This window comes from Odocoileus virginianus, chromosome 9, assembly GCF_023699985.2.
Source record: "Odocoileus virginianus isolate 20LAN1187 ecotype Illinois chromosome 9, Ovbor_1.2, whole genome shotgun sequence".
Lineage (NCBI taxonomy): Eukaryota > Metazoa > Chordata > Mammalia > Artiodactyla > Cervidae > Odocoileus > Odocoileus virginianus.
In genome coordinates this window covers 66,682,259-66,701,378 of record NC_069682.1, presented here as the reverse complement: position 1 = coordinate 66,701,378, position 19,120 = coordinate 66,682,259, and the positions used below count along the sequence as shown (strand labels likewise).

Here is a 19,120-nt window from a genome sequence, read left to right as displayed (position 1 = left end):
CAGGGGCCTTCACTGAACCTTCTTGATCCTCTTAAGTCTCCATTTGATCACAGCCCAGAGGTGTTCATTGATTGGTTCATCGTTGATTTAATTGATATGATAGGGATCCTTGGCACTTTTGTGCCTTGATGAAGAAACTCATTCTCCTAGACCTGGATTGTCAATCCACCCGGGTGTCTTTGGAGAGCTTCCAGAGCTGTGGGTCTCTCTCCACAAACAAGAAAAGAGATGAACCCAGGTTACCCAACATAAAACACATGTTTATTTCTATAATCGATTGCCCAGGAACATCACGAGATTCATTTGAAAGTCCTTTCCCAAGTCCTTGTAATAAATGCCCTACCTCCTTCCCATCCTGAGTTACCCTAAGGAGTGCACACACTGAACAGGTCTTGAATTCTCTGTGCCTTGGTTCATTCACTGTAAAGTAGAGATAATACCATCACCAGCTGCATTGGGTTAAACGAATTACTGTATGTAGACATGGCACGTGAGACCAATCATGTACTAAGCTGTGAGTGAGTGAAGGCCAGTGGTGTTCCCCTCCTCCTTCCTTCCATCCTCTTCTCTTTGCTCCCCTCCACCTCCCCCCGCACTGTCCTCAGTGTCAGCATCATCTCCAAGGCTAGGTATTGTGGGGTCTCAGGTGCAAAGGTGTTTCACTCCACTTTTTTTCTTTCTGCTTACCCAGGCTACAGGGAGGTGCCTTCTAGGGTGAGCCCTCCACCCCTCCAACTTCCTTTTCCAAACATGACAGTTTTGCCCAGAAGCTAATTTTACAGATTTTGAGGCTGTCAGAGATCTGGACTCCTGTCTTGCCTCCCCCCAGTTTCTGGCTGTCTGACCATGCCGGATCCCATAACCCTTCAGAGCATTAATTTTCTTATTGCTAAAATGGAGTTACTGCCCACCTTGTGGATTTTTGTGAGTTTTGAGTAAGGTGGCGCATGTCAATGTCTTAGAACAGTACCTGGCCCGTTGTAAGTGATGAATCCACAGGAGCGCTTCACTGATCCAGGCCATCTCTTAAGCACAAATGTGCCCGCCCAGTGTCCATCCTGAGCTGCCGTCCACTGACAAGAAGGCAGTCAGGCTGTTGAACTCTGTGTTCATATGCTTTTTGGCTTCTCTCTTAGGAAAAGCACCTCATTTTCTGCGGCTCCAGAATGTTGAAGTGAACGTGGGGCAGAACGCCACATTTCAGTGCATTGCTGGCGGAAAGTGGTCTCAGCATGACAAGCTTTGGCTCCAGGTAAGGATGGAAGGGGCCACCTGCTCACACCGCTGCAACCCTTTGGGAAGGGAAGAAAATGTGTACTGTGAGGAAGGGCTTGGTGGGGAAGGGAAGGGGTGTCTTTCATATGCCTCTGCTCCTTGGATGATACTCTGCATCCATGATCTTGTTAAATTTTTTTGGCAATTCTGTTACGTAGGCCTCAGTATCCCCATTTTACAGATGGAGAAACTGAGGTTACGGACATAAAAGTGCCAGAACTAGAATTTACAATTATGACCTTTCCAAACTTCTCTGAAGGGGACTCCCCTGGTGGTCCAGTGGTTAAGACTTCACCTTCCAATGCAGGAGGTGCGGGTTCAGTCCCTGGTCAGGAAGCTGAGATCTCACATGCTTCATGGCCAAAAAACAAAAAACGTAGAACAGAAGCAGTATTTTAACAAATTCAATAAAGACATTAAAAAACAAACAAAAAAACTGTTCTCTAACAAATTTTGTCCCTTAAGCCCAGATTTCCAGGGTTGAGGCAAATTGAATATTTTACATGCTGAGTACAGTTGCATTTCCATATGACTTTTTTGTCAGTTTCTACACAAAAGCCTGTTTGGGTTTTGATGGGGGTTTATTGCATTGAATCTCTAGATCACTTTGGGGAAAACTGACATCTTAACTATAAGGAAACTTGTCACCGTGAACATGGTATATTTCTTTACTTATTAAGATCTCTAGTAATTCCACTAAGCAAGCTTTTGTAATTTTCAGTATCCAGGTCTTGTATATCTTTAGTCAGACTTATCCCTAAGTATGTCCCATTTTTGATGCTACTTACTGTTAGAAGACTTTTAAGAAAACCCAGTTTCTGATTTTTCCTTACTAGTATATATAGAAATACGGTTGACTTTCCTATATTGATCGTGTACCCTGCAATCTTGTTAGACCTACTATGGCTATTTAAATTTAAATCAATTAAAATACCTTCAATTCAGAACTCAGATGCTCAGCTACATTAGTCACATTTCAAGTGCATGAGAGCCACCTGTTCTCATGGCTACCATGTTGGACACATACAGAGAACATTTCTGACCTTGTAGAGAGTCTTATGGGAGAGTACAGCTCTTTGAAGTCATCACCGACCATTCAAGGAATGAGGAATATGGCTCCAAAGAAGCTGACTCCCATTACCTTGAACTTCATATACTTAAAGATCTCTATCATCCCTTCTGACTGACATTTTGGATGTTGGTCCTTAACTCACTCCCAGCACACTTTGATGGGAGTTCATACTGTCATTTCTCTTCTTGCATTTGAGCCTTTTCCTGCAGTTGGAAGATCCCTGGGCAGAGAAAGCACATCTGGGAACTTCTTTCTTGCTTCTTAGCAGTAAAATAGAATAAAAATAGCAGTAAATAATAATGCCTGTTCCTTCTGCTTCCCGGGGCTGCATGCAGACCAGAAGATAGCACAGGAAACGTCTGTGTGTCACTCAAGGATTAAGTAATGCTGTTTATTCATTATAGTTAGTATTAAAATGCATTAGGCTCCCAGGAAGCTCTGTCATTTCAATGGCGTTGCCTCAGTTGGGTCATGAGCGTAAGAAGAGACAGTCATAGTACATTCAGCATCTGTATTTGGGCTTTCCAATCATTTTATGAATGTTATTGCTACAGTTCTGAGTATTGTGTGCTCCAGACCTTGAGTCTAACAGTGGAAGGATATTCAAGCAGAATGTAATCGAAGTTTTGAAGAAAATAGACAGAAACACAAGGTTTAGAACTCTTCTACATCTTTTTTATCTACTTTTCATTGTAAACCAAACCTTATTTCACAGAACGCTTTTCAGGTGACTTGCAGTGGAACATAAAGCATAACAAGATAGCATAAATTAAAAGTGAAGCAACACAAGACAGAAGGAAAATAACACTTGGGAGCTGATCAGATGCAAAAAAACCTGCATTTCTGTATGTCTGCTGCTTCTGGTGAGTCACAGGCAGAACCCACAGGACCATGGCCACTGATAGAAGGAGGAAGGCTTGGCAGCTACACTGTTCACGTAGTCCCTGAGATAAACACAAACCAATTGCTCCAGAAATCCTAACTGTTGTTCACACGGAAGCCAGACAGGAATTGTTCCCAGGAGTCCTCATAAAGAAAACAGCGTGTGATGTAGGGAACAACATTTTCCACCGCAGTCTTACGAAGGGCGCACAAGTGATTCATAGGCTTGTTTTCCATAATGATGCTCTGAGTTAAAAGCAGTTTGGGGGGACTTCTCTGGTGGCCCAGTGGTTAAGAATCTTCCGGACACAAGTTCGATCCCTGGTCCGGGAAGATTCCACATGCTGTGGAGCAACTGAGCCCATGCATCACAACTCCTGAGCCCCCGCGCAGCAACTGCTGAAGCCTGTGCCTAGAGCCTGTGCTCAGGAACGTGGGAAGCCCCTGCACCCCAACTAGGGAGTAGCTCCCTGCTCGCCGTAACTAGAGAAAGCCCACGCACCGCCATGAAGACCCAGGGCAGCCAAAAATTAAATAAATAGTGCATACAATTTCTTAAAAAGGCAATCTGAGGAGTGGTCACTGAGGGCGGAGATGGGGTTGGCAGTGTGATATGGGAGAGGCCCCTAATCCATCTGCATCCTGGGCTACTTCAAATGTATCTGGAGAGTGAGTAGCTTCCATAGCTAGGAAACTACCAGAAATGTTGTCTCTCTCATCTATATTTCCGGAAATATCGGGAGGTAGACGGCTTACACTGTGCTCTCTGGCAAAATGCCCACTTGGCCAGTTAAGTCCTGGTTTACATGCAGCAGTGTAGTTGGAAGTAGGTTAACATCTTTCTATAATGTATGAGATGCCTGTCATCACACCTGCCACCCAGGGGACAGTTGCCCGCCTGATCTGAGACGGGCGGGCTAAGGCAGTGGCAGATTTCTCATGAAATACTGCTTTGGATTTATTCCAGCATCTAGAGGACCAGCCTGCAGACTTGCTAAAGTTCTGTTCCATTCACAGGGCCGGGGTGGTTCACCCTGAGAATTTCCAGAGTGAGTGAAATAGCCACTTTGTGGCCAAGAGTCCACACCTGCAACAGGTGTGTCTTTCAACAATGTTATTTCTTGCTGTAGCTGCCAAGATAAGCTGACCAGTCACTCAGTTACTGAACATGGACTTTTTTTAACTGCCAGTTTTAAGTTGGGGAGATAGGTAGTGACTTTATTCTCAAAAGAGTACTTTAGCGGCCCTTCTTCCTGGCAGTGGTTAGGGAGCAGCTGGTGGAATTGGAATTGGGGGGTGGTAGATCCCTGCGGCCTGTTGTAGAGAATGCTCGCCTTTTCTATAGAACAGGGATCTACAGCCTGCTTGTCCTTAAGGGCTTTCAGGTTATAACTTATTAAATTAAAAAGGAAGACGACCCACACCCTTGTTTTGACCCATCTGGAAACTTAATGTGTTCCTTGTTGTTGTTTAATCACTAAGTCCTGTCCGACTCTGCAACCCCATGGACTGCCAGGCTCCTCTGTACATGGAATTCTCCAGGCAAGAATACTGGAGGGGGTAGTCATTTCTTTCTCCAGGGGATCTTCCTGAGCCAGGGATTGAACCCGTGTCTCCTGCATTGGCAGGCAGATTCTTGACCCCTGAGCCACCAGGGAAGCCAATATACTCCTTGGAAGACCCCGCCTGCTGGTGCCAGCTTTCATGGTCTTATAGTGAAACTTCTGCATCAAAATCGACAGACAGGCTTATTCAGAAATGTGTAGATGTGGACTTCCCTGGTGGTCTAGTGGTTAAGAATCCACCTGCCAATGCGGGGGACGCAGATTCGGTCCTTGGTCCAAGAAGATTCCACGTGCTGCAGGGCAGCTGAGTCTGTATACCACAACTACTGAGCCCACACGCCTCGAGCCCGTGCTCTGCAACAAGAGAAGCCTCCACGGTGAGAAGCCCGTTCGCTGCAACTAGAGAGTACTCCATGTGCAGCATGAAGACCCAGCACAGGCACAAATAAGTAAAATCTGGGAAAAGGCAGATAAAAGCTAATGAAAGCCATGAAATTAAAAGACGCTTGCTCCTTGGAAGAAAAGCTGTGACCAACCTAGATGGCATATTAAAAAGCAAAGGCGTTACTTTGCCGACAAAAGTCCGTCTAGTCAAAGCTAGTTTTTCCAATAGTTATGTATGGATGTGAGAGTTGGACCGTCAAAAAAGCTGAGTGCCGAAAAGTCGATGCTTTTGAACTGTGGTGTTGGAGAAGACTCTTGAGAGTCCCTTGGACAGCAAGGAGATCAAATCAGTCAGTCCTAAAAGAAATCAGTCTTGAATATTCATTGGAAAGATTGATGCTGAAGCTGAAGCTCCAATACTTTGGCCACCTGATGTGATGAGCCGACTCATTAGAAAAGATCCTGATGCTGGGAAAGATTGAAGGCAGGAGGAGAAGGGGATGACAGAGGATGAGGTGGCTGCATGGCATCATGACTCAATGGACAGAAGTTTGAGCAAGCCCCGGGAGTTGGTAATGGACAGGGAAGCCTGGAGTGCTGCAGTCCATGGGGTCAAAAAGAGTCCGGCACGACTGAGTGGCTGAACTGAAAGTTATAAACAAGCTCGTCTTGTTCTGGGTGAAGCATGTAGTGTCACTGTTTCTTGTGCAAGAGCCTCTTTCATAATTCTCTGATTCCTTATGTGATGTGTTGGCCTGAGGAATTCAAACTTGTGATTTTTTAAGCATTTTTTTTTCGAGCAAGTAAATGGTGTGCATCCTGAGTGGATGGTCTAGGAAGTGAAGCAACCTACAGTTTGGGGAACTCTTTTGAAAACAGGAAGAAAAGGACAATAATCAGAGTGCAACTAGGTGGAACCATAGTGACAGCATTATCAGTGTAGCACCGTGAAAATGTACCTGGTACATCTTTTCTGGAAAGTAATTTGGCAGGAGCTATGTAACACCTTTAAATGTACATATTCTTCCAGCAAGTAATTCCACTTTTGGGAATTTACCTAAAAAAATAACCAATGACAGAGAAAAAATTTATCTACAAGTGTGTTCAACAGGATAAAAAATTGAGAACAACCTAAATGTCCCAACAAAAGGGGCTGATTAAGTAAATGGGGCCATTAAACTTCAGGTTATAGAAGTATATTTAAGGCCATTTTTACAATATACATTTAAGTGAAAATAGTAAGTTATAAAACAGTATGCCCAACAGATTAATTCTATATCAAAAAGCAACCACATGTACATGCATATTTACAGTTATTTGCATACCTATATAAACATACACATATAACACTATAAAACACTTATCAGAATACTTGATTGATTGTGATGATGGATGATGAATTTTTTTTTTAATTTTATTTGGCCGCACCTGGCCTCAGTTGCAGCACACAGGATCCTCAGTCTTGGCTGCGGCGTGTGGGATCCCTTAGTTGTGTCATAGGAACTCTTAGTTTCAGTGTGCAAGACCTAGTTCTCTGACCAGGGATCGACCCTGGGCCCCCGGCTTTGGGAGCTTGGAGTCTTCGTTACTGGATCACCAGGGAAGTCTCTACTTTCATCTTTAATCTTTCCTGTTTCATCCAAATATTTTAAAATAAATATAGGTAACTGATGTTAACAGAAAAAAAAATGCTGTTGAAAGGGGGAAAGATGACCACTTTTTACTAGGTACAGAATATCCTAAGGATGGTAGGAGCCTTCGCAGGACATAACAGAATTAGAGGTAGTTAGGCCAGCAGATGCAGGAGGTATCGGAGATGCAAGTTCAATCCCTGGGTCCGAGAGATTTCCCTGGAGAAGGGAATGGCAACACACTCCAGTATTTTTGCCTGGGCAGGCCCATAGACAGAGCAGCCTGGTGGGCTATAGTCCATGGGGTTGCTAGGAGTCAGACATGACTGAGAAACTGAGCGCACACACGTACACACACGCCAACAGAACACACACACACGTACACACACGCCAACAGAACACACACACATGTACACACACGCCAACAGAACACACACACACGTACACACACGCCAACAGAAGCACACACACACATACACACACGCCAACAGAACACACACACATACACACACGCCAATAGAACACACACACACACATGTACACACACGCCAACAGAAACATACACACGTACACACACGCCAACAGAACACACACACATATACACACACACCAACAGAACACACACACGCCAACAGAACACACACGTACACACACGCCAACAGAAGCACACACACACATACACACACGCCAACAGAAACATACACACATACACACACGCCAACAGAAACATACACACGTACACACATGCCAACAGAACACACACACACATGCCAACAGAAACACACACACGTACACACACGCCAACAGAACACACACATGTGAACACACACACCAACAGAACACACACACACGTACACACACACCAACAGAAGCACACACACACGTACACACACGCCAACAGAACACACACACGTACACACATGCCAATAGAACACACACACATACACACACGCCAACAGAACACACACACGTACACACACGCCAACAGAACACAAACGTGTACACACACGCCAACAGAACACACACATGTGTACACACACGCCAACAGAACACACACACACGTACACACACGCCAACAGAACACACACACACGTACACACACGCCAAAAGAAACACACACGCATATACACACACGCCAGCAGAAGCAGCAGCCGTGGTCCCCATTGGGAATACGGGTTAAGTAACCCTCAGCCTCCTCCGCCCATCACCACCACACTAGATAAGTGTTCATTAAGGTGGTAGAGGTTTAGAAGTATTTTGTGTGTTGCCTGGTCTTTGTCGAAGATTGTGACCTGTGTATCTCACTTCTCAGGGGCTCTAGGACTGGCCCTGTCAGCCCCACCAGCAAGGTGGACTTGCAGGCCTCCCTGCAAAGGATTCACTCCATTGGAGTTTGTATAGGAAATAATATCTGAAGAGTCTCAGAGATGAGGCCGTGCATCCAGAGCGTCTGCACAGATGGCAGGAGGAGCACATATGTTTGGGCAAATCACGGGCATTGTTACAGGAGCGGACCCTAATCTGACGGAAGAGGCTGCTGCCCTGTGACGCCGCCGGCAGCAGCACGCCGGAGCTGAGATAAGCAGCCGTGTCAGTCCTCTCCAGCAGGTTCTTCCAGGAAACCTGTTTTTCCCGCTGCCTGAAGGGCTTCCTCCTCCCCCGCTCCTCCTCCATCATTATTTTGATTATTCCCTATATTTGGCTTTTCTTTCAGCATTTGATCATGCTGACTGCGTCCTTCTTGATAATTTTTCTGCCCTCTTGGTTCCATCATCTGTCAGCAACTATGAAAGGTCATCGCAAGCTTATGAGTTGGCTTGCCCATTGCATGGATGCTGGCAGAAGACAGGAGACTCTTGGGTCAGAGACCAAGGACTTTGTTACTCATCACCCAGTAGGCAGCATGAGTTTCATGTCTGCAACAGTTTCCCTTGTCCCCCCTCCCCCGCCACACCCCCAAGTCCTGGTGGGAAGATGATGTGGGGGTGGATCCAGGTGGGGCTTACACCCAGCTGGTCTGTGCCATCGCTTGGGATCCCCACACTTAGGAAACCCCAGTCTTTTATTATTACCTTTGAGATCTGATTTACAAGCTGTAAAGCTCAGTAAGTCTCCACCTGTGTGGGTTTTATTGTGTCTACAGAGTCATGGCATCATAGCCACAGCTCTTTCTTTCCTCCTTTTCACCTGCAGGGACCCCAGACTTTAAAAAGCTCCTGTAAAAAAAAAAAATAATAATAAAAAAAAAATAAATAAATAAAAAATAAATAAAAATAAAAAGCTCCTGTAGGCTGACTTAGGAGATGGACATCTAGCTGGGGTTTGGATCTTCATGGGGTTGGGTTCTCTTAGGTTTGTCTGCACCAGATGCATGGTTCTTACATTCCTCCATCCTGTGCAACTCATCTCTGAGGACCGTAGGCAACTCTGACCTGGAAATGCCCCCTCTCACGTGTGTTCTTTGCTCCTTTACTTACTAAAGCACCTTTTATATATATGTATTTTTTTTAACTTCCCTGGGGCTGAGTTGTGGCTTGTGGACTCTGCAATCTTTATTGCGGCTTGTGGGATCTTTTTTCAGTTGTGGCACATGGGATCTGGTTCCCTGTGGCCCCAGGGATCCAACCTGGGCCCTCTGCATTGGGAGCATGGAGTCTTAGCCAGTGGACCACCAGGGGAGGCCCTGCTCCTTTAATTCCTGATATCTTGTCTTCAGTGCTTTCCCTCGGCCCACTCCCTGTTTATGTGCATCGGGATTTGAGCCAGCTCACCCTGCCCTGGCACACGGGTGCTGGGAGGAAGAGTGCTGGGCCTGCTTCTTGCCCTTACGGAACTTCCCTTTCAACAGTGGAGAGAAACGTTAAGCAACTAATCACGGAGTTAAATATTTCATCACACATGTGACGTGGTTCCCAGGGGCTAAAAGAGTCCGCTGAGGAGGTAGGGAGTAGGGAGGGATGGGAGTACTATGAATCTCAGAGAAGCACCCTTGGAAGAAGTGGCCTGTGAGCAGAGTTCAGAAAGGTGAACTGCAAATAGTCAAAGGGACATCAGGCCACCCAGAGTGATGGCCTGTGCACAGACCCTTCCCACCGGCTCATCTTCTTTGTTCAGGGCTGATGGATCCCTGTGGGGCTTCTGCCAGGACCTTCCTGCCAGTGCAGGAACTCCGAACCCTGAGCTGGGCAGTCAGCCATGTGTGCAGTGGTCCCTTGGGAGGTCTTGAGCACAGCTAATCAGAAATGATTTATGTCCACTTCAATTTCTTTTAACTTTTAATAAAGAATAATCAAAAGCTATTCTGTAGAGATTGCCAAAGAGGTACAAATATGGTCTTAAGAGAATCAATGGGCCGGATTTTAGCAAGTTGCTAAATGTCATGCTATTGAAGCAAGCAGTGTGACTAGAAAAGAATTTTCATCACGAATGAATTGTGGGAATTTCACCTAAGTATTTTCTAGCCAGGAGATTTCTGGAGCAATTGGAGTAATTTTCAACTGGAAATGGTGGCCTAATTTTACGTGTGTGTTTGCACGCGACTCACGGTGCTAGGAGCTCAAATCAGCACACAGGAGGCTTCCAGGACCTGAGTGTTAGAATACCTCCTGTAAAACAGGCGCAATGTCAGTTGCACACAGTTTCCTTTTATTAAAGACAGTAATGTTTCCACTTCTGCCGATTATAAATCAATTGCAAGCCTGCATGCACTCCCTGTAATAATGACAGCCGTTTTTGCAGGCTGTGTCTTATCTCTTTGTAAAGAGAATAATGTCCTGACACTGGAGCAGAGATGATGGGGAATTGTAGAATGGTAAGGCCATTATAGCTACCTTGATAGCTAATCAGGTGATAGGAAAACAGCAGAGTCTCCCTGGCATCAGATGCTTTTCTTGTCTTCCTTTCTAGATAGTTCCTGAAGATAGAGGTGTTTTTGCCTGGGTGTGAAGGGACCCACAAATGCCACAGGGTCAGAAATGTTCAGATTTAGGCCTTTGCAACCCCTGCTTTTGCAGAGTCTGTGCTCTCAGAACAAGCAGACTTATTCCACGTAGCGCAAAACAAACTAAGGGAAGGTGGAATTTGAATTGTTTTAAAAGAGAGTGAGAAACAGGTGGAAGAGGCGAAAGGGAGAACGATTTCTAAAGGAATTGTTGCCACAATGGGAGAGACATGGGTATAAAAATGGGATTAAGCAGGACTACCAGTGAGGCTACAAAAATACCTTTGTTCAGCTTAGAGCACACGGGCCCTCCTGGGTGGATAGATTGGAAAAAAGTTTCCCTCTCTGGGCATGTGTAGCCCCAAGGAATAGAGCAGGCAGACAGCCTTTTTGGCAAAGAAAACAGGTAACCATTCTCTAGGTGGATTTGGTCCACCTGTGGTCACAACTCCTGCTTTGCCAATAGAGCAGCATCAGGATTGGGGTGCCACACCCATGGCCCCTGGCTCAGCGTCCTTGGTGTGGTGATCAGTCGCTCAGCCTCAGGAAATGACCTGGATTTAAGGAATGTTTACATGTTTCATGGTATTATTTGGACTCTTGCTTAACAATGAGGGACTTAAGATGACATTAGCCTGCAAGTCTTGGAGATGTAGGACAAGGCCAGCAGACTCAGCGTCACTCTGGAACTTGTTAGAAATGCAGATTATCTTGGACTTCCCTGGTGGTCCAGTGGTTAAGGATCCATCTGCCAGTACAGGGGACACCGGTTTGATCCCTGATCTGGGAAGATTCCACTTGCCATGAAGCAACTAAACCCACAGCTACTGAGTCCACGTGCCTAGAGTCCGTGCGCCTCTTGAAGAGAAGCCACAGCAATGAGATGCCTGCTTACCACAACTAGAGAAAGTCATACCTGCAGCAAAGATGACCAAGCGCAGCCAAAAAATAAAATTTTTTGAAAATTAAGTTCAGAATATCTAGCCTTACCCCTGACCTACTGAGTCACCTTGGAGGTGATTCTTACATATGCTAACATTTGACAGCCACTGCTTCAGACTGATAGAGTTGGGGTAAGAAAACCACCCAAGACTGGTAGCACATTGGCTATGGTGTCCCTTAATAATATATCCAGAAAGTCTGCTAGCCAGGAATTCAGGAAGATGTCTTGCCCCTCCCCACAGAGATATTTCTGACTGTGAGACCCCCAACGTTTCTAGAAAGCTAGGTATCTATCACATCGATTTCCAAACTGTATTCTGTGGGGCAGTATTTTCCTGTAGGATGGCATTTGATGTTCTTTAAAGAAGCAAATGAGTTTCTGCAACACTGCACACTACCCTCCTCACAGTCCCACAGGGTAACTGTGCATTGTCGTGTACTGGCCAGCAGCTGGCCGATGTGATTAAGGCCTCAGTGTCTAGAATCAGATCACTTGGGTCCACATCCTAACTCCAGCATCATTCCGCAGAGTCTTGTAAGGTTTTGTTCCTCATCCTGTGGTTCTTGGACCAGCATCATCGACAAGACTTGGAAACTTGGTGGAAATGAAACATATCAAGGGATTTTTTTCATGGTGGTCCAGTGATTAAGACTCCACATTCCCATTGCAGTGGGCCAGGGTTCATTTCCCGGTGAGGAAACTAGATCCCGCCTGCCCAGACTAAAGATCCTTTGTGCTGCAACTAAGACCCAACTCAGCCAAATAAATGAATTAAAAAAAAAAAAAGAATTATGTCAAGTAATTCAGCACAAACTCAAGGAATCAGAGTCTGCATTTTTAATGAGATTCCCTAGGTGGTTTGTATGCACATTAGTATGAGAAGTACTATTCTAAATCATTCAAAAAAAAATATGATCATGGCATCTGGTCCCATCACGTCATGGCAAATAGATGGGGGGAAAATGGAAGCAGTGACAGATTTTATTTTCTTGGACTCCAAAATCACTGCGGACGATGACTGCAGCCATGAAATTAAAAGGTGCTTGCTCCTTGGAAGAAAAACTCAGATCAACCTAAACAGCGTATTAAAAAGCAGAGACATTACTTTGCCAACAAAGGTCCATCTAGTCAAAGCTGTGGTTTTTCTAGTAGTCATGTATGGATGTGAGAGTTGGACTATAAAAAAGCTGAGCACCGAAGAATTGATGCTTTTGAACTGCGGTGTTGGAGAAGACTCCAGCTTATTGGACAGCAAGGAGATCCAACCAGTCCATCCTAAAGGAAATCAGTCCTGAATATTTATTGGAAGGACTGATGCTGAAGCTGAAACTCCAATACTTTGGCCACCTGATGCAAAGAACTGACTCATTTGAAAAGACCTTGATGCTGGGAAAGATTGAGGGCAGGAGGAGAAGAGGACAACAGAGCATGAGATGGTTGGATGGCATCACCAACTCAATGGACATGAGTTTGAGTAGACTCTGGGAGTTGGTGATCGACAGGGAGGCCTGGCGTGCTGTAGTCCATGGGGTCGCAAAGATTCAGATACAACGTAGTGACTGAACAATGACAACAATTCTAAATCATGTCATTTGACCTCTGTCTTCCTCATTTGAGAAATAGAAATATTCTTCGGATTTATTTATGCCTTATCATGCATCAGAATCACCTAGAGGATTTGTGAAAGCAAAAGTGTCCTTCCCCCACCCCCATAGTGTTCCTGGTTTATTAGGCCCAGTGTGGGGACAGAAAATTTGCATTTCTAGCAAGTTCCAGGGGCTGCTAATGCAGTGAGTCTGGGGACCATCCTTGGAGAACCACCACTCTAGATTATTCTAAAAGCATTGCTCATTCTCTGCTGACCATGTTTTCTTCCTTGAAGGATGCTATTTTAATACTTGACTTTATGTTTATGTTTTGCCCTTTTTGCTGTTTTGTTGGAATCTTAGCACTGGCCTATAAATTCTTCTGGGCAGAAATTATACCTTCCACACTCCACACTCTCTTATTTTCTGTTTTGTTAAATAATGAGTACATTTCCAGTGTGATTAATAATAGAATAAGGGAAAGGGAAAAGACAACTCAGACTACCAACCCCAATAAACAGCCTCCACAAATGTATAGCAGCCCTCGAATTCTCATTAAAATGAACATTTCTCCCAGGTTCCCGGGTCACATTGATAACTGCTAGTCTGTGCCCCACCGTTTAAAAAGGACTTTTCCTAGGAACTTTAGGTGGATTAAGCATAGGCCACTTAACACAATGCCTGACACAGACTGAACATTCAGCTATGTTCGTTAATGTGACTTCTACTTAATAAATACTCAGACAAATCCCATTACTTTGAACAAAATATTTATCAAACTCTGTTATGGAACTTTATTCACAGGGGATATATTGACTTTTCAGAGGAAGCAGTGTGTTATTGCAGGGGTGCTTGAGTCTCCCATGTTGTCTGTGGAAATCACTTTCTAGTCTCTCTCTTTTTAAAAACATTCTTAAACATAGATTCAGGAGCAGACAACCAGCAAATCTCAAGGCAGTGGCTCATGGGCTTTCCAGAGACCCTATGGGAGGAGGGCATGGCAACCCACTCCAGTATTCTTGCCTGAAGAATCCCACAGACAGAGGAGCCTGGCAAGCTACAGTCCATGAGGTCACAGAGGGTCATACACGACTGAAACGACTTAGCATGTATGCTCGTATAGTGTACCGGCGGAAGAGGCAGAGATAGGAAGGTGTTGGGTAGAATGGATCAAAGCTTGCTTTACAAGCTAGTGCCCCCAGACTATGCTTCTGTCTGGAGAACCCAACTTAAGACACTCTTTTGAGTGCCCACTGGGAAATTGATTCAATTGAGTCATCAACTCAGAGGGGCTAGAAGATGATTCATTTTATAACAGATACAACTCTCAAACACTTGCCACAAGATGAAAAGAGGCATGCCTGGAACTTTCGGTGGAAGGACATACTTATAGATGAAAAATATTACAGATGACAAGAGAAGAGTTCCAGCAAGACAAAGCGGTGACACGGGCCGAAGGGTTTGGTGGAATTTTCAATGGGCTCCTGCGTGCGCCTTCTGTGTCCTGCACCGCTCTGGCTTTTCCCAGGACTTTGACTTCCCCTTACCATCCTGCTCTTTCTGAGCATCCCGGCATCTGAATCCCTGTGCACTTACATGGCATTTAATGTCATGGCTGGAAGGCTTTACTCTCTCCCCTTGTCTCTGGGCTGTGGTCCACTTCAGGCTTTTGGCGTCCCACTTGCATCCACTCAAACCTATCTATTGCCTGGGGTCTGAGGTTTCTGAGTCCTTTCTTGCACAGTAAAATTTCCCTTTGTTTTCTCTTCATTTCTTCTCTGCCTCTGTCTAGGGCTGACAGTGGCTGGTACTTGTGCTTCTTACTCATCCTCTCTGCTTAAATCCCTTCTCCGTGTTGCCCCGGCATTCTGGGCTCTGAGCCTCTCACCATCCCTGGTCTTCTAGAATCCCTTGTGATCTCTGCTTCGGGGCTCCTCCTGGGTGACTGCTCAGTCGCCTTGACCTTGAGCCTCTGCTTGCCCTTGCGTGTGGGCTCATCTCTCTGAACCTCACCTCCACGGCTCCTTGCCCTGGTCCATCACAGCGCTGTTGCCTTTCGTGGCTCTGGGCCCTCAGCTCGTCCACGTCCTGCTGTTGCCTGCTCCCAATATGACAAATGTGATTATCAAAAGGCCTGTTTTTCCAGAGATTTTATAAGACAACCCGCAATTTCTTATTCTTCCACAGGAGAAATACTGGTGGTTTCAGGAGCTAAACAGAAAAAAATGTAAATGGTTCAAGGGGGTGCACTTAATCCTCGCTGGAATCTATGTCGTTAAGAAGAAAAGTGAAATAATCCTGGAGGAGACATCAACATAAGATTTAAACTTGAAAAAATTAATATTTTTGCACTTCATTAGTCTTTTGCTGTTTGTGTTAATTCCTTATTGCTGATGTAACAAGTTCTGCAAACTTAGTGGATTGAAACAATGGAAATGTATTACTTTACAGTTGTGGAGATCAAAAGTCAGAATTGGGTCTTACAGGCTAAAATCAAGGTGCCAGCAGGCTGTGCTCCTTCTGGGGGTTCCAGGGAAGAATCTCTCCTCTTACCCTTTCCAGCTTCTGGGGGCCACCCCGCCCTGCATTCCTTGGCTCATGGTTCCTTCCTTCCCCTCCAAGCCATTGATCACGTCACTCTGACCTCTGCCTCTATCGCCGAGTCTCCTTCTCTGACTTTGATCATCCAGCCTTCCTCTTCTGCATATTAGTCCTCTTCTTTGATTCAGGATCTCTCTCCATCTCAAAATCTGTAATCGCTTCTTCAGAGTCCCTTTTACTTTGTAAAGTGATGAAACTGCAGGCTCTAAGGGATTAGGACATAGACATCTTTGAAGGACTGTTATCCACTTTACCCCACTAAACCTCTAATTTCATGGTTAATTCAGAGCAGCAATCCCCCAGTTTCTAGGCACCAAGGACTGGTTTTGTGGAGAGCAGTTTTTTCCCACAGACCTTGGGGCAAGGGGTATGGTTTCAGGATGATTCTAGCACATTACATTTATTGTGCACTTTATTTCTATCATTATTAGATCAGTTTCACTTCAGATCATCAGGCATTAGATCCCAGAGGTTGGGGACCCCTGATTTAGAGAGCTCCACTGACACCAGAATATGCCTTTATGTGTTCAGTGTTTTCCATGCCTTCTCATTTATTTGTTACAATAACTCCATAAAGCAAGCCCCAGTATCAGATCCATGGTTTAAACGAGGAGCTCAAGGCCAGAGAAATGAAATTGCTTGCCTGAGGTTGCACAAATGGTATTCAACTGCACTTGTTTTCCTATCAGTTATTGTAACTTGCTACTGTGAAATAGGGACTTTTTCAAACCCAGAATATCACATCTGAGATCCAGGATAGTAAAGACAAAAATGTTGTATTAAAAATGTTGATTCTAGAAACATTTATCAAGTCAAGAAGCATCAGGGCATGGTGCTGGAGATGAAAAGTGCAAAGTCCTGCCCTCGGGCAGCTCACAGTCTATCGAGGGAAACACTTGTTGGAAAAATTGTGTGGCAAGTTTGTACCATACATAGGAGAGTAAGGAGCTTTCGAGCAGGTGGTGTGACGGTCAAGGGCACTTACTGGAGATGCTAATGAGCTGCACCTGGGCGTTTAAGGCAGCGGGTGTATCTCCAGGCAGACAGGAGGCTCCAGACAGTGGAAGGAGCATATGCCAAGGGGGAGAGGTGTTGAAAAGCCCCTATCCACGCTGTACCTGGGGGACAGATTGGTCCATGTAGGGGGGACTCAGAACCTGTGGGTGGGTTACCAGCACACCAGCTGCTTATTACCACTTGTGGGCTATGTTTTCACTGACTTACCTGAGTTTGCTCTTGGGGATAGCTTGTGGGTTTTGCTTAAGAGATGAGTGAAAATGGGAGGAAGTTTAAGGGGCCAAGGGCCAACCCCAGATGCAGATGAGCAAGGAGCCAAGGTGTTTAGAAAGGGCTGTGCCTTCTCTTCCAATGGCCAGGCAGCTGCCATCAGCTCCCTAACAAAGTTTATTCTTGAATCATGTCACCTACCGATATCAGCAATGGAGACTCCTTATTATGGAAAGTCCTGGGCCCCAGGGGTGTGTGTGTGGGGGGGTGGAGCTTCCACGCTGGGAGCATGTGATACTATGATTTCTCCCTCCTTTCCTCTGTCCTGCAGCAATGGAATGGAAGGGACACGGCCCTCATGGTCACCCGTGTGGTCAACCACAGGCGTTTCTCGGCAACAGTCAGTGTGGCAGACACGACCCAGCGGAGTGTGAGCAAGTACCGCTGTGTGATCCGCTCTGACGGTGGCTCTGGTGTGTCCAACTATGCCGAGTTGATCGTGAAAGGTGAGTGCCACCACCCAGGTGGTTGGTCTCATAGGGATCCTTTGACCCCAAGCTTGCATGGTGGGAAGAGCTAAGACTGCTGTTTTCTTATCTGTGGTTCCTTCACTCATTCCATAGAATGAAACAGCTCTAAATTCTCCTCATCAACCCACTTCAAAAAAAAAAAAAAGAGAAAGTTACTGTAAAATCATGCAATATTTCACTGTCATTCAAAGTTGAGTCTTAGATGTAAGATCTGTACATGAAAGCTTATGGGATAGATGACATGGAAGACATCTCCAAATTTGGCTTTTTGGGGGGTTTTTTTTGCATTTAAATTTAGAGTGAGCCAATGTCCTTGTGCTTGGGTGGCATTCTGTCACAGTGATCGAGAAAACAATTGTTTCTAAGGGATATTTTATTGAAAACTCGATATAGTGACAATATTTTAGATGGACTTTTGAAATAAATAACCCCTACCACACTGACTTTGAATCAATTTTTTCCCAGTTTTCTTGTTCACCTTGAGGTATCTTTGATGTGTTTTTCCATGAAAATATGTACATTGTCCCTTTTCTGTGTCTTTCAAGGAGCTGGATATTCAATTCATTTTTAAAAGATTCTATAATCTTTGTTACAGTGCTTAATGGTTGTGTGGTATTTCATCAAGTGAATCATCCTATTTTTAAAAATCTCTGTCATCATTTAGATAATTCCAGGTGTTTTTGTTTTTATCTTTCCTCTGTGCGTGCAACAATTAACACCTCAATTGAGTTCTTCCGAAGAGAATATTTTTATTCTACTAAACCAGATTATTTCCTTGGATAAATTCCCTAGGGGTAGAGTTGTTAGGCCAAAGAATATGAGCATCTTTATGGATTTTTCTTTGTGTTGCAATATTGCTTTTGAAAAAAAAAAATAGGTTGACAGCTTATACAGGAAAACAGCAGTGTATGGATGTTCTCATTTTCCAGCGTTATGTTCACCAGTTAAAGTTTTAATATAATGTAATTTAGTGAATGAAACAGTGAAGCTGTTCATCTTAATGCTAGCGGCAGAATGACATCCAGTGTGTTTGAAGATAGAAGCACTGTTCGACCCCTGAGAAGGCTCCTGAGTTGGCTCCCTTGGTCAAAGGATGGGTTGGTATGGAACCTTGACCTCTCTTTGCCTGTGTAATGATTACCTTTCCTGGGGGAGTCTGCCATCTGAGATTTGCTCTCCTGTTCTGTCCTGACTCCAGATGGATATTCACATGGCTGCCCATTTGTCATTAATCAGATCTCAGCTTGACTGTCAACTTGCCATCTTCTTTGAGAGAATTACCCTGTCCTAGCTCCCTGCCATTCTCATGGTCACATTCTGTCACATCACCTTGTTTCTTTTCCACTCTTCACATTTCCAAATTATATATTTTTCTTCATTTACTTGGCAGTTTTGTGTCCCCCCTTTAGGATATAAGCTCGGCAGAGTTTGGGACATCTTCCATGTGTTCCATGGTTCACAGTCACCCCCTAAGCTTAGCAGAG

General features: G+C 44.9%; 1 protein-coding gene across 16 annotated transcripts in view; it reads left to right on the top strand.

Moving 5' to 3' along the window:
• The window catches only part of PTPRT (protein tyrosine phosphatase receptor type T), a 1,083,381-nt gene that overhangs the window by 416,468 nt on the left and 647,793 nt on the right, over nt 1-19,120 (top strand). For all 16 annotated transcript variants that reach the window (XM_070472652.1, XM_070472647.1, XM_070472651.1 and 13 more), the window contains exons 5-6: nt 1,137-1,252; nt 17,438-17,612. In XM_070472652.1, coding sequence (XP_070328753.1) covers nt 1,137-1,252; nt 17,438-17,612 — 291 coding nt within the window. The remainder of the gene's footprint in view (nt 1-1,136; nt 1,253-17,437; nt 17,613-19,120) is intronic.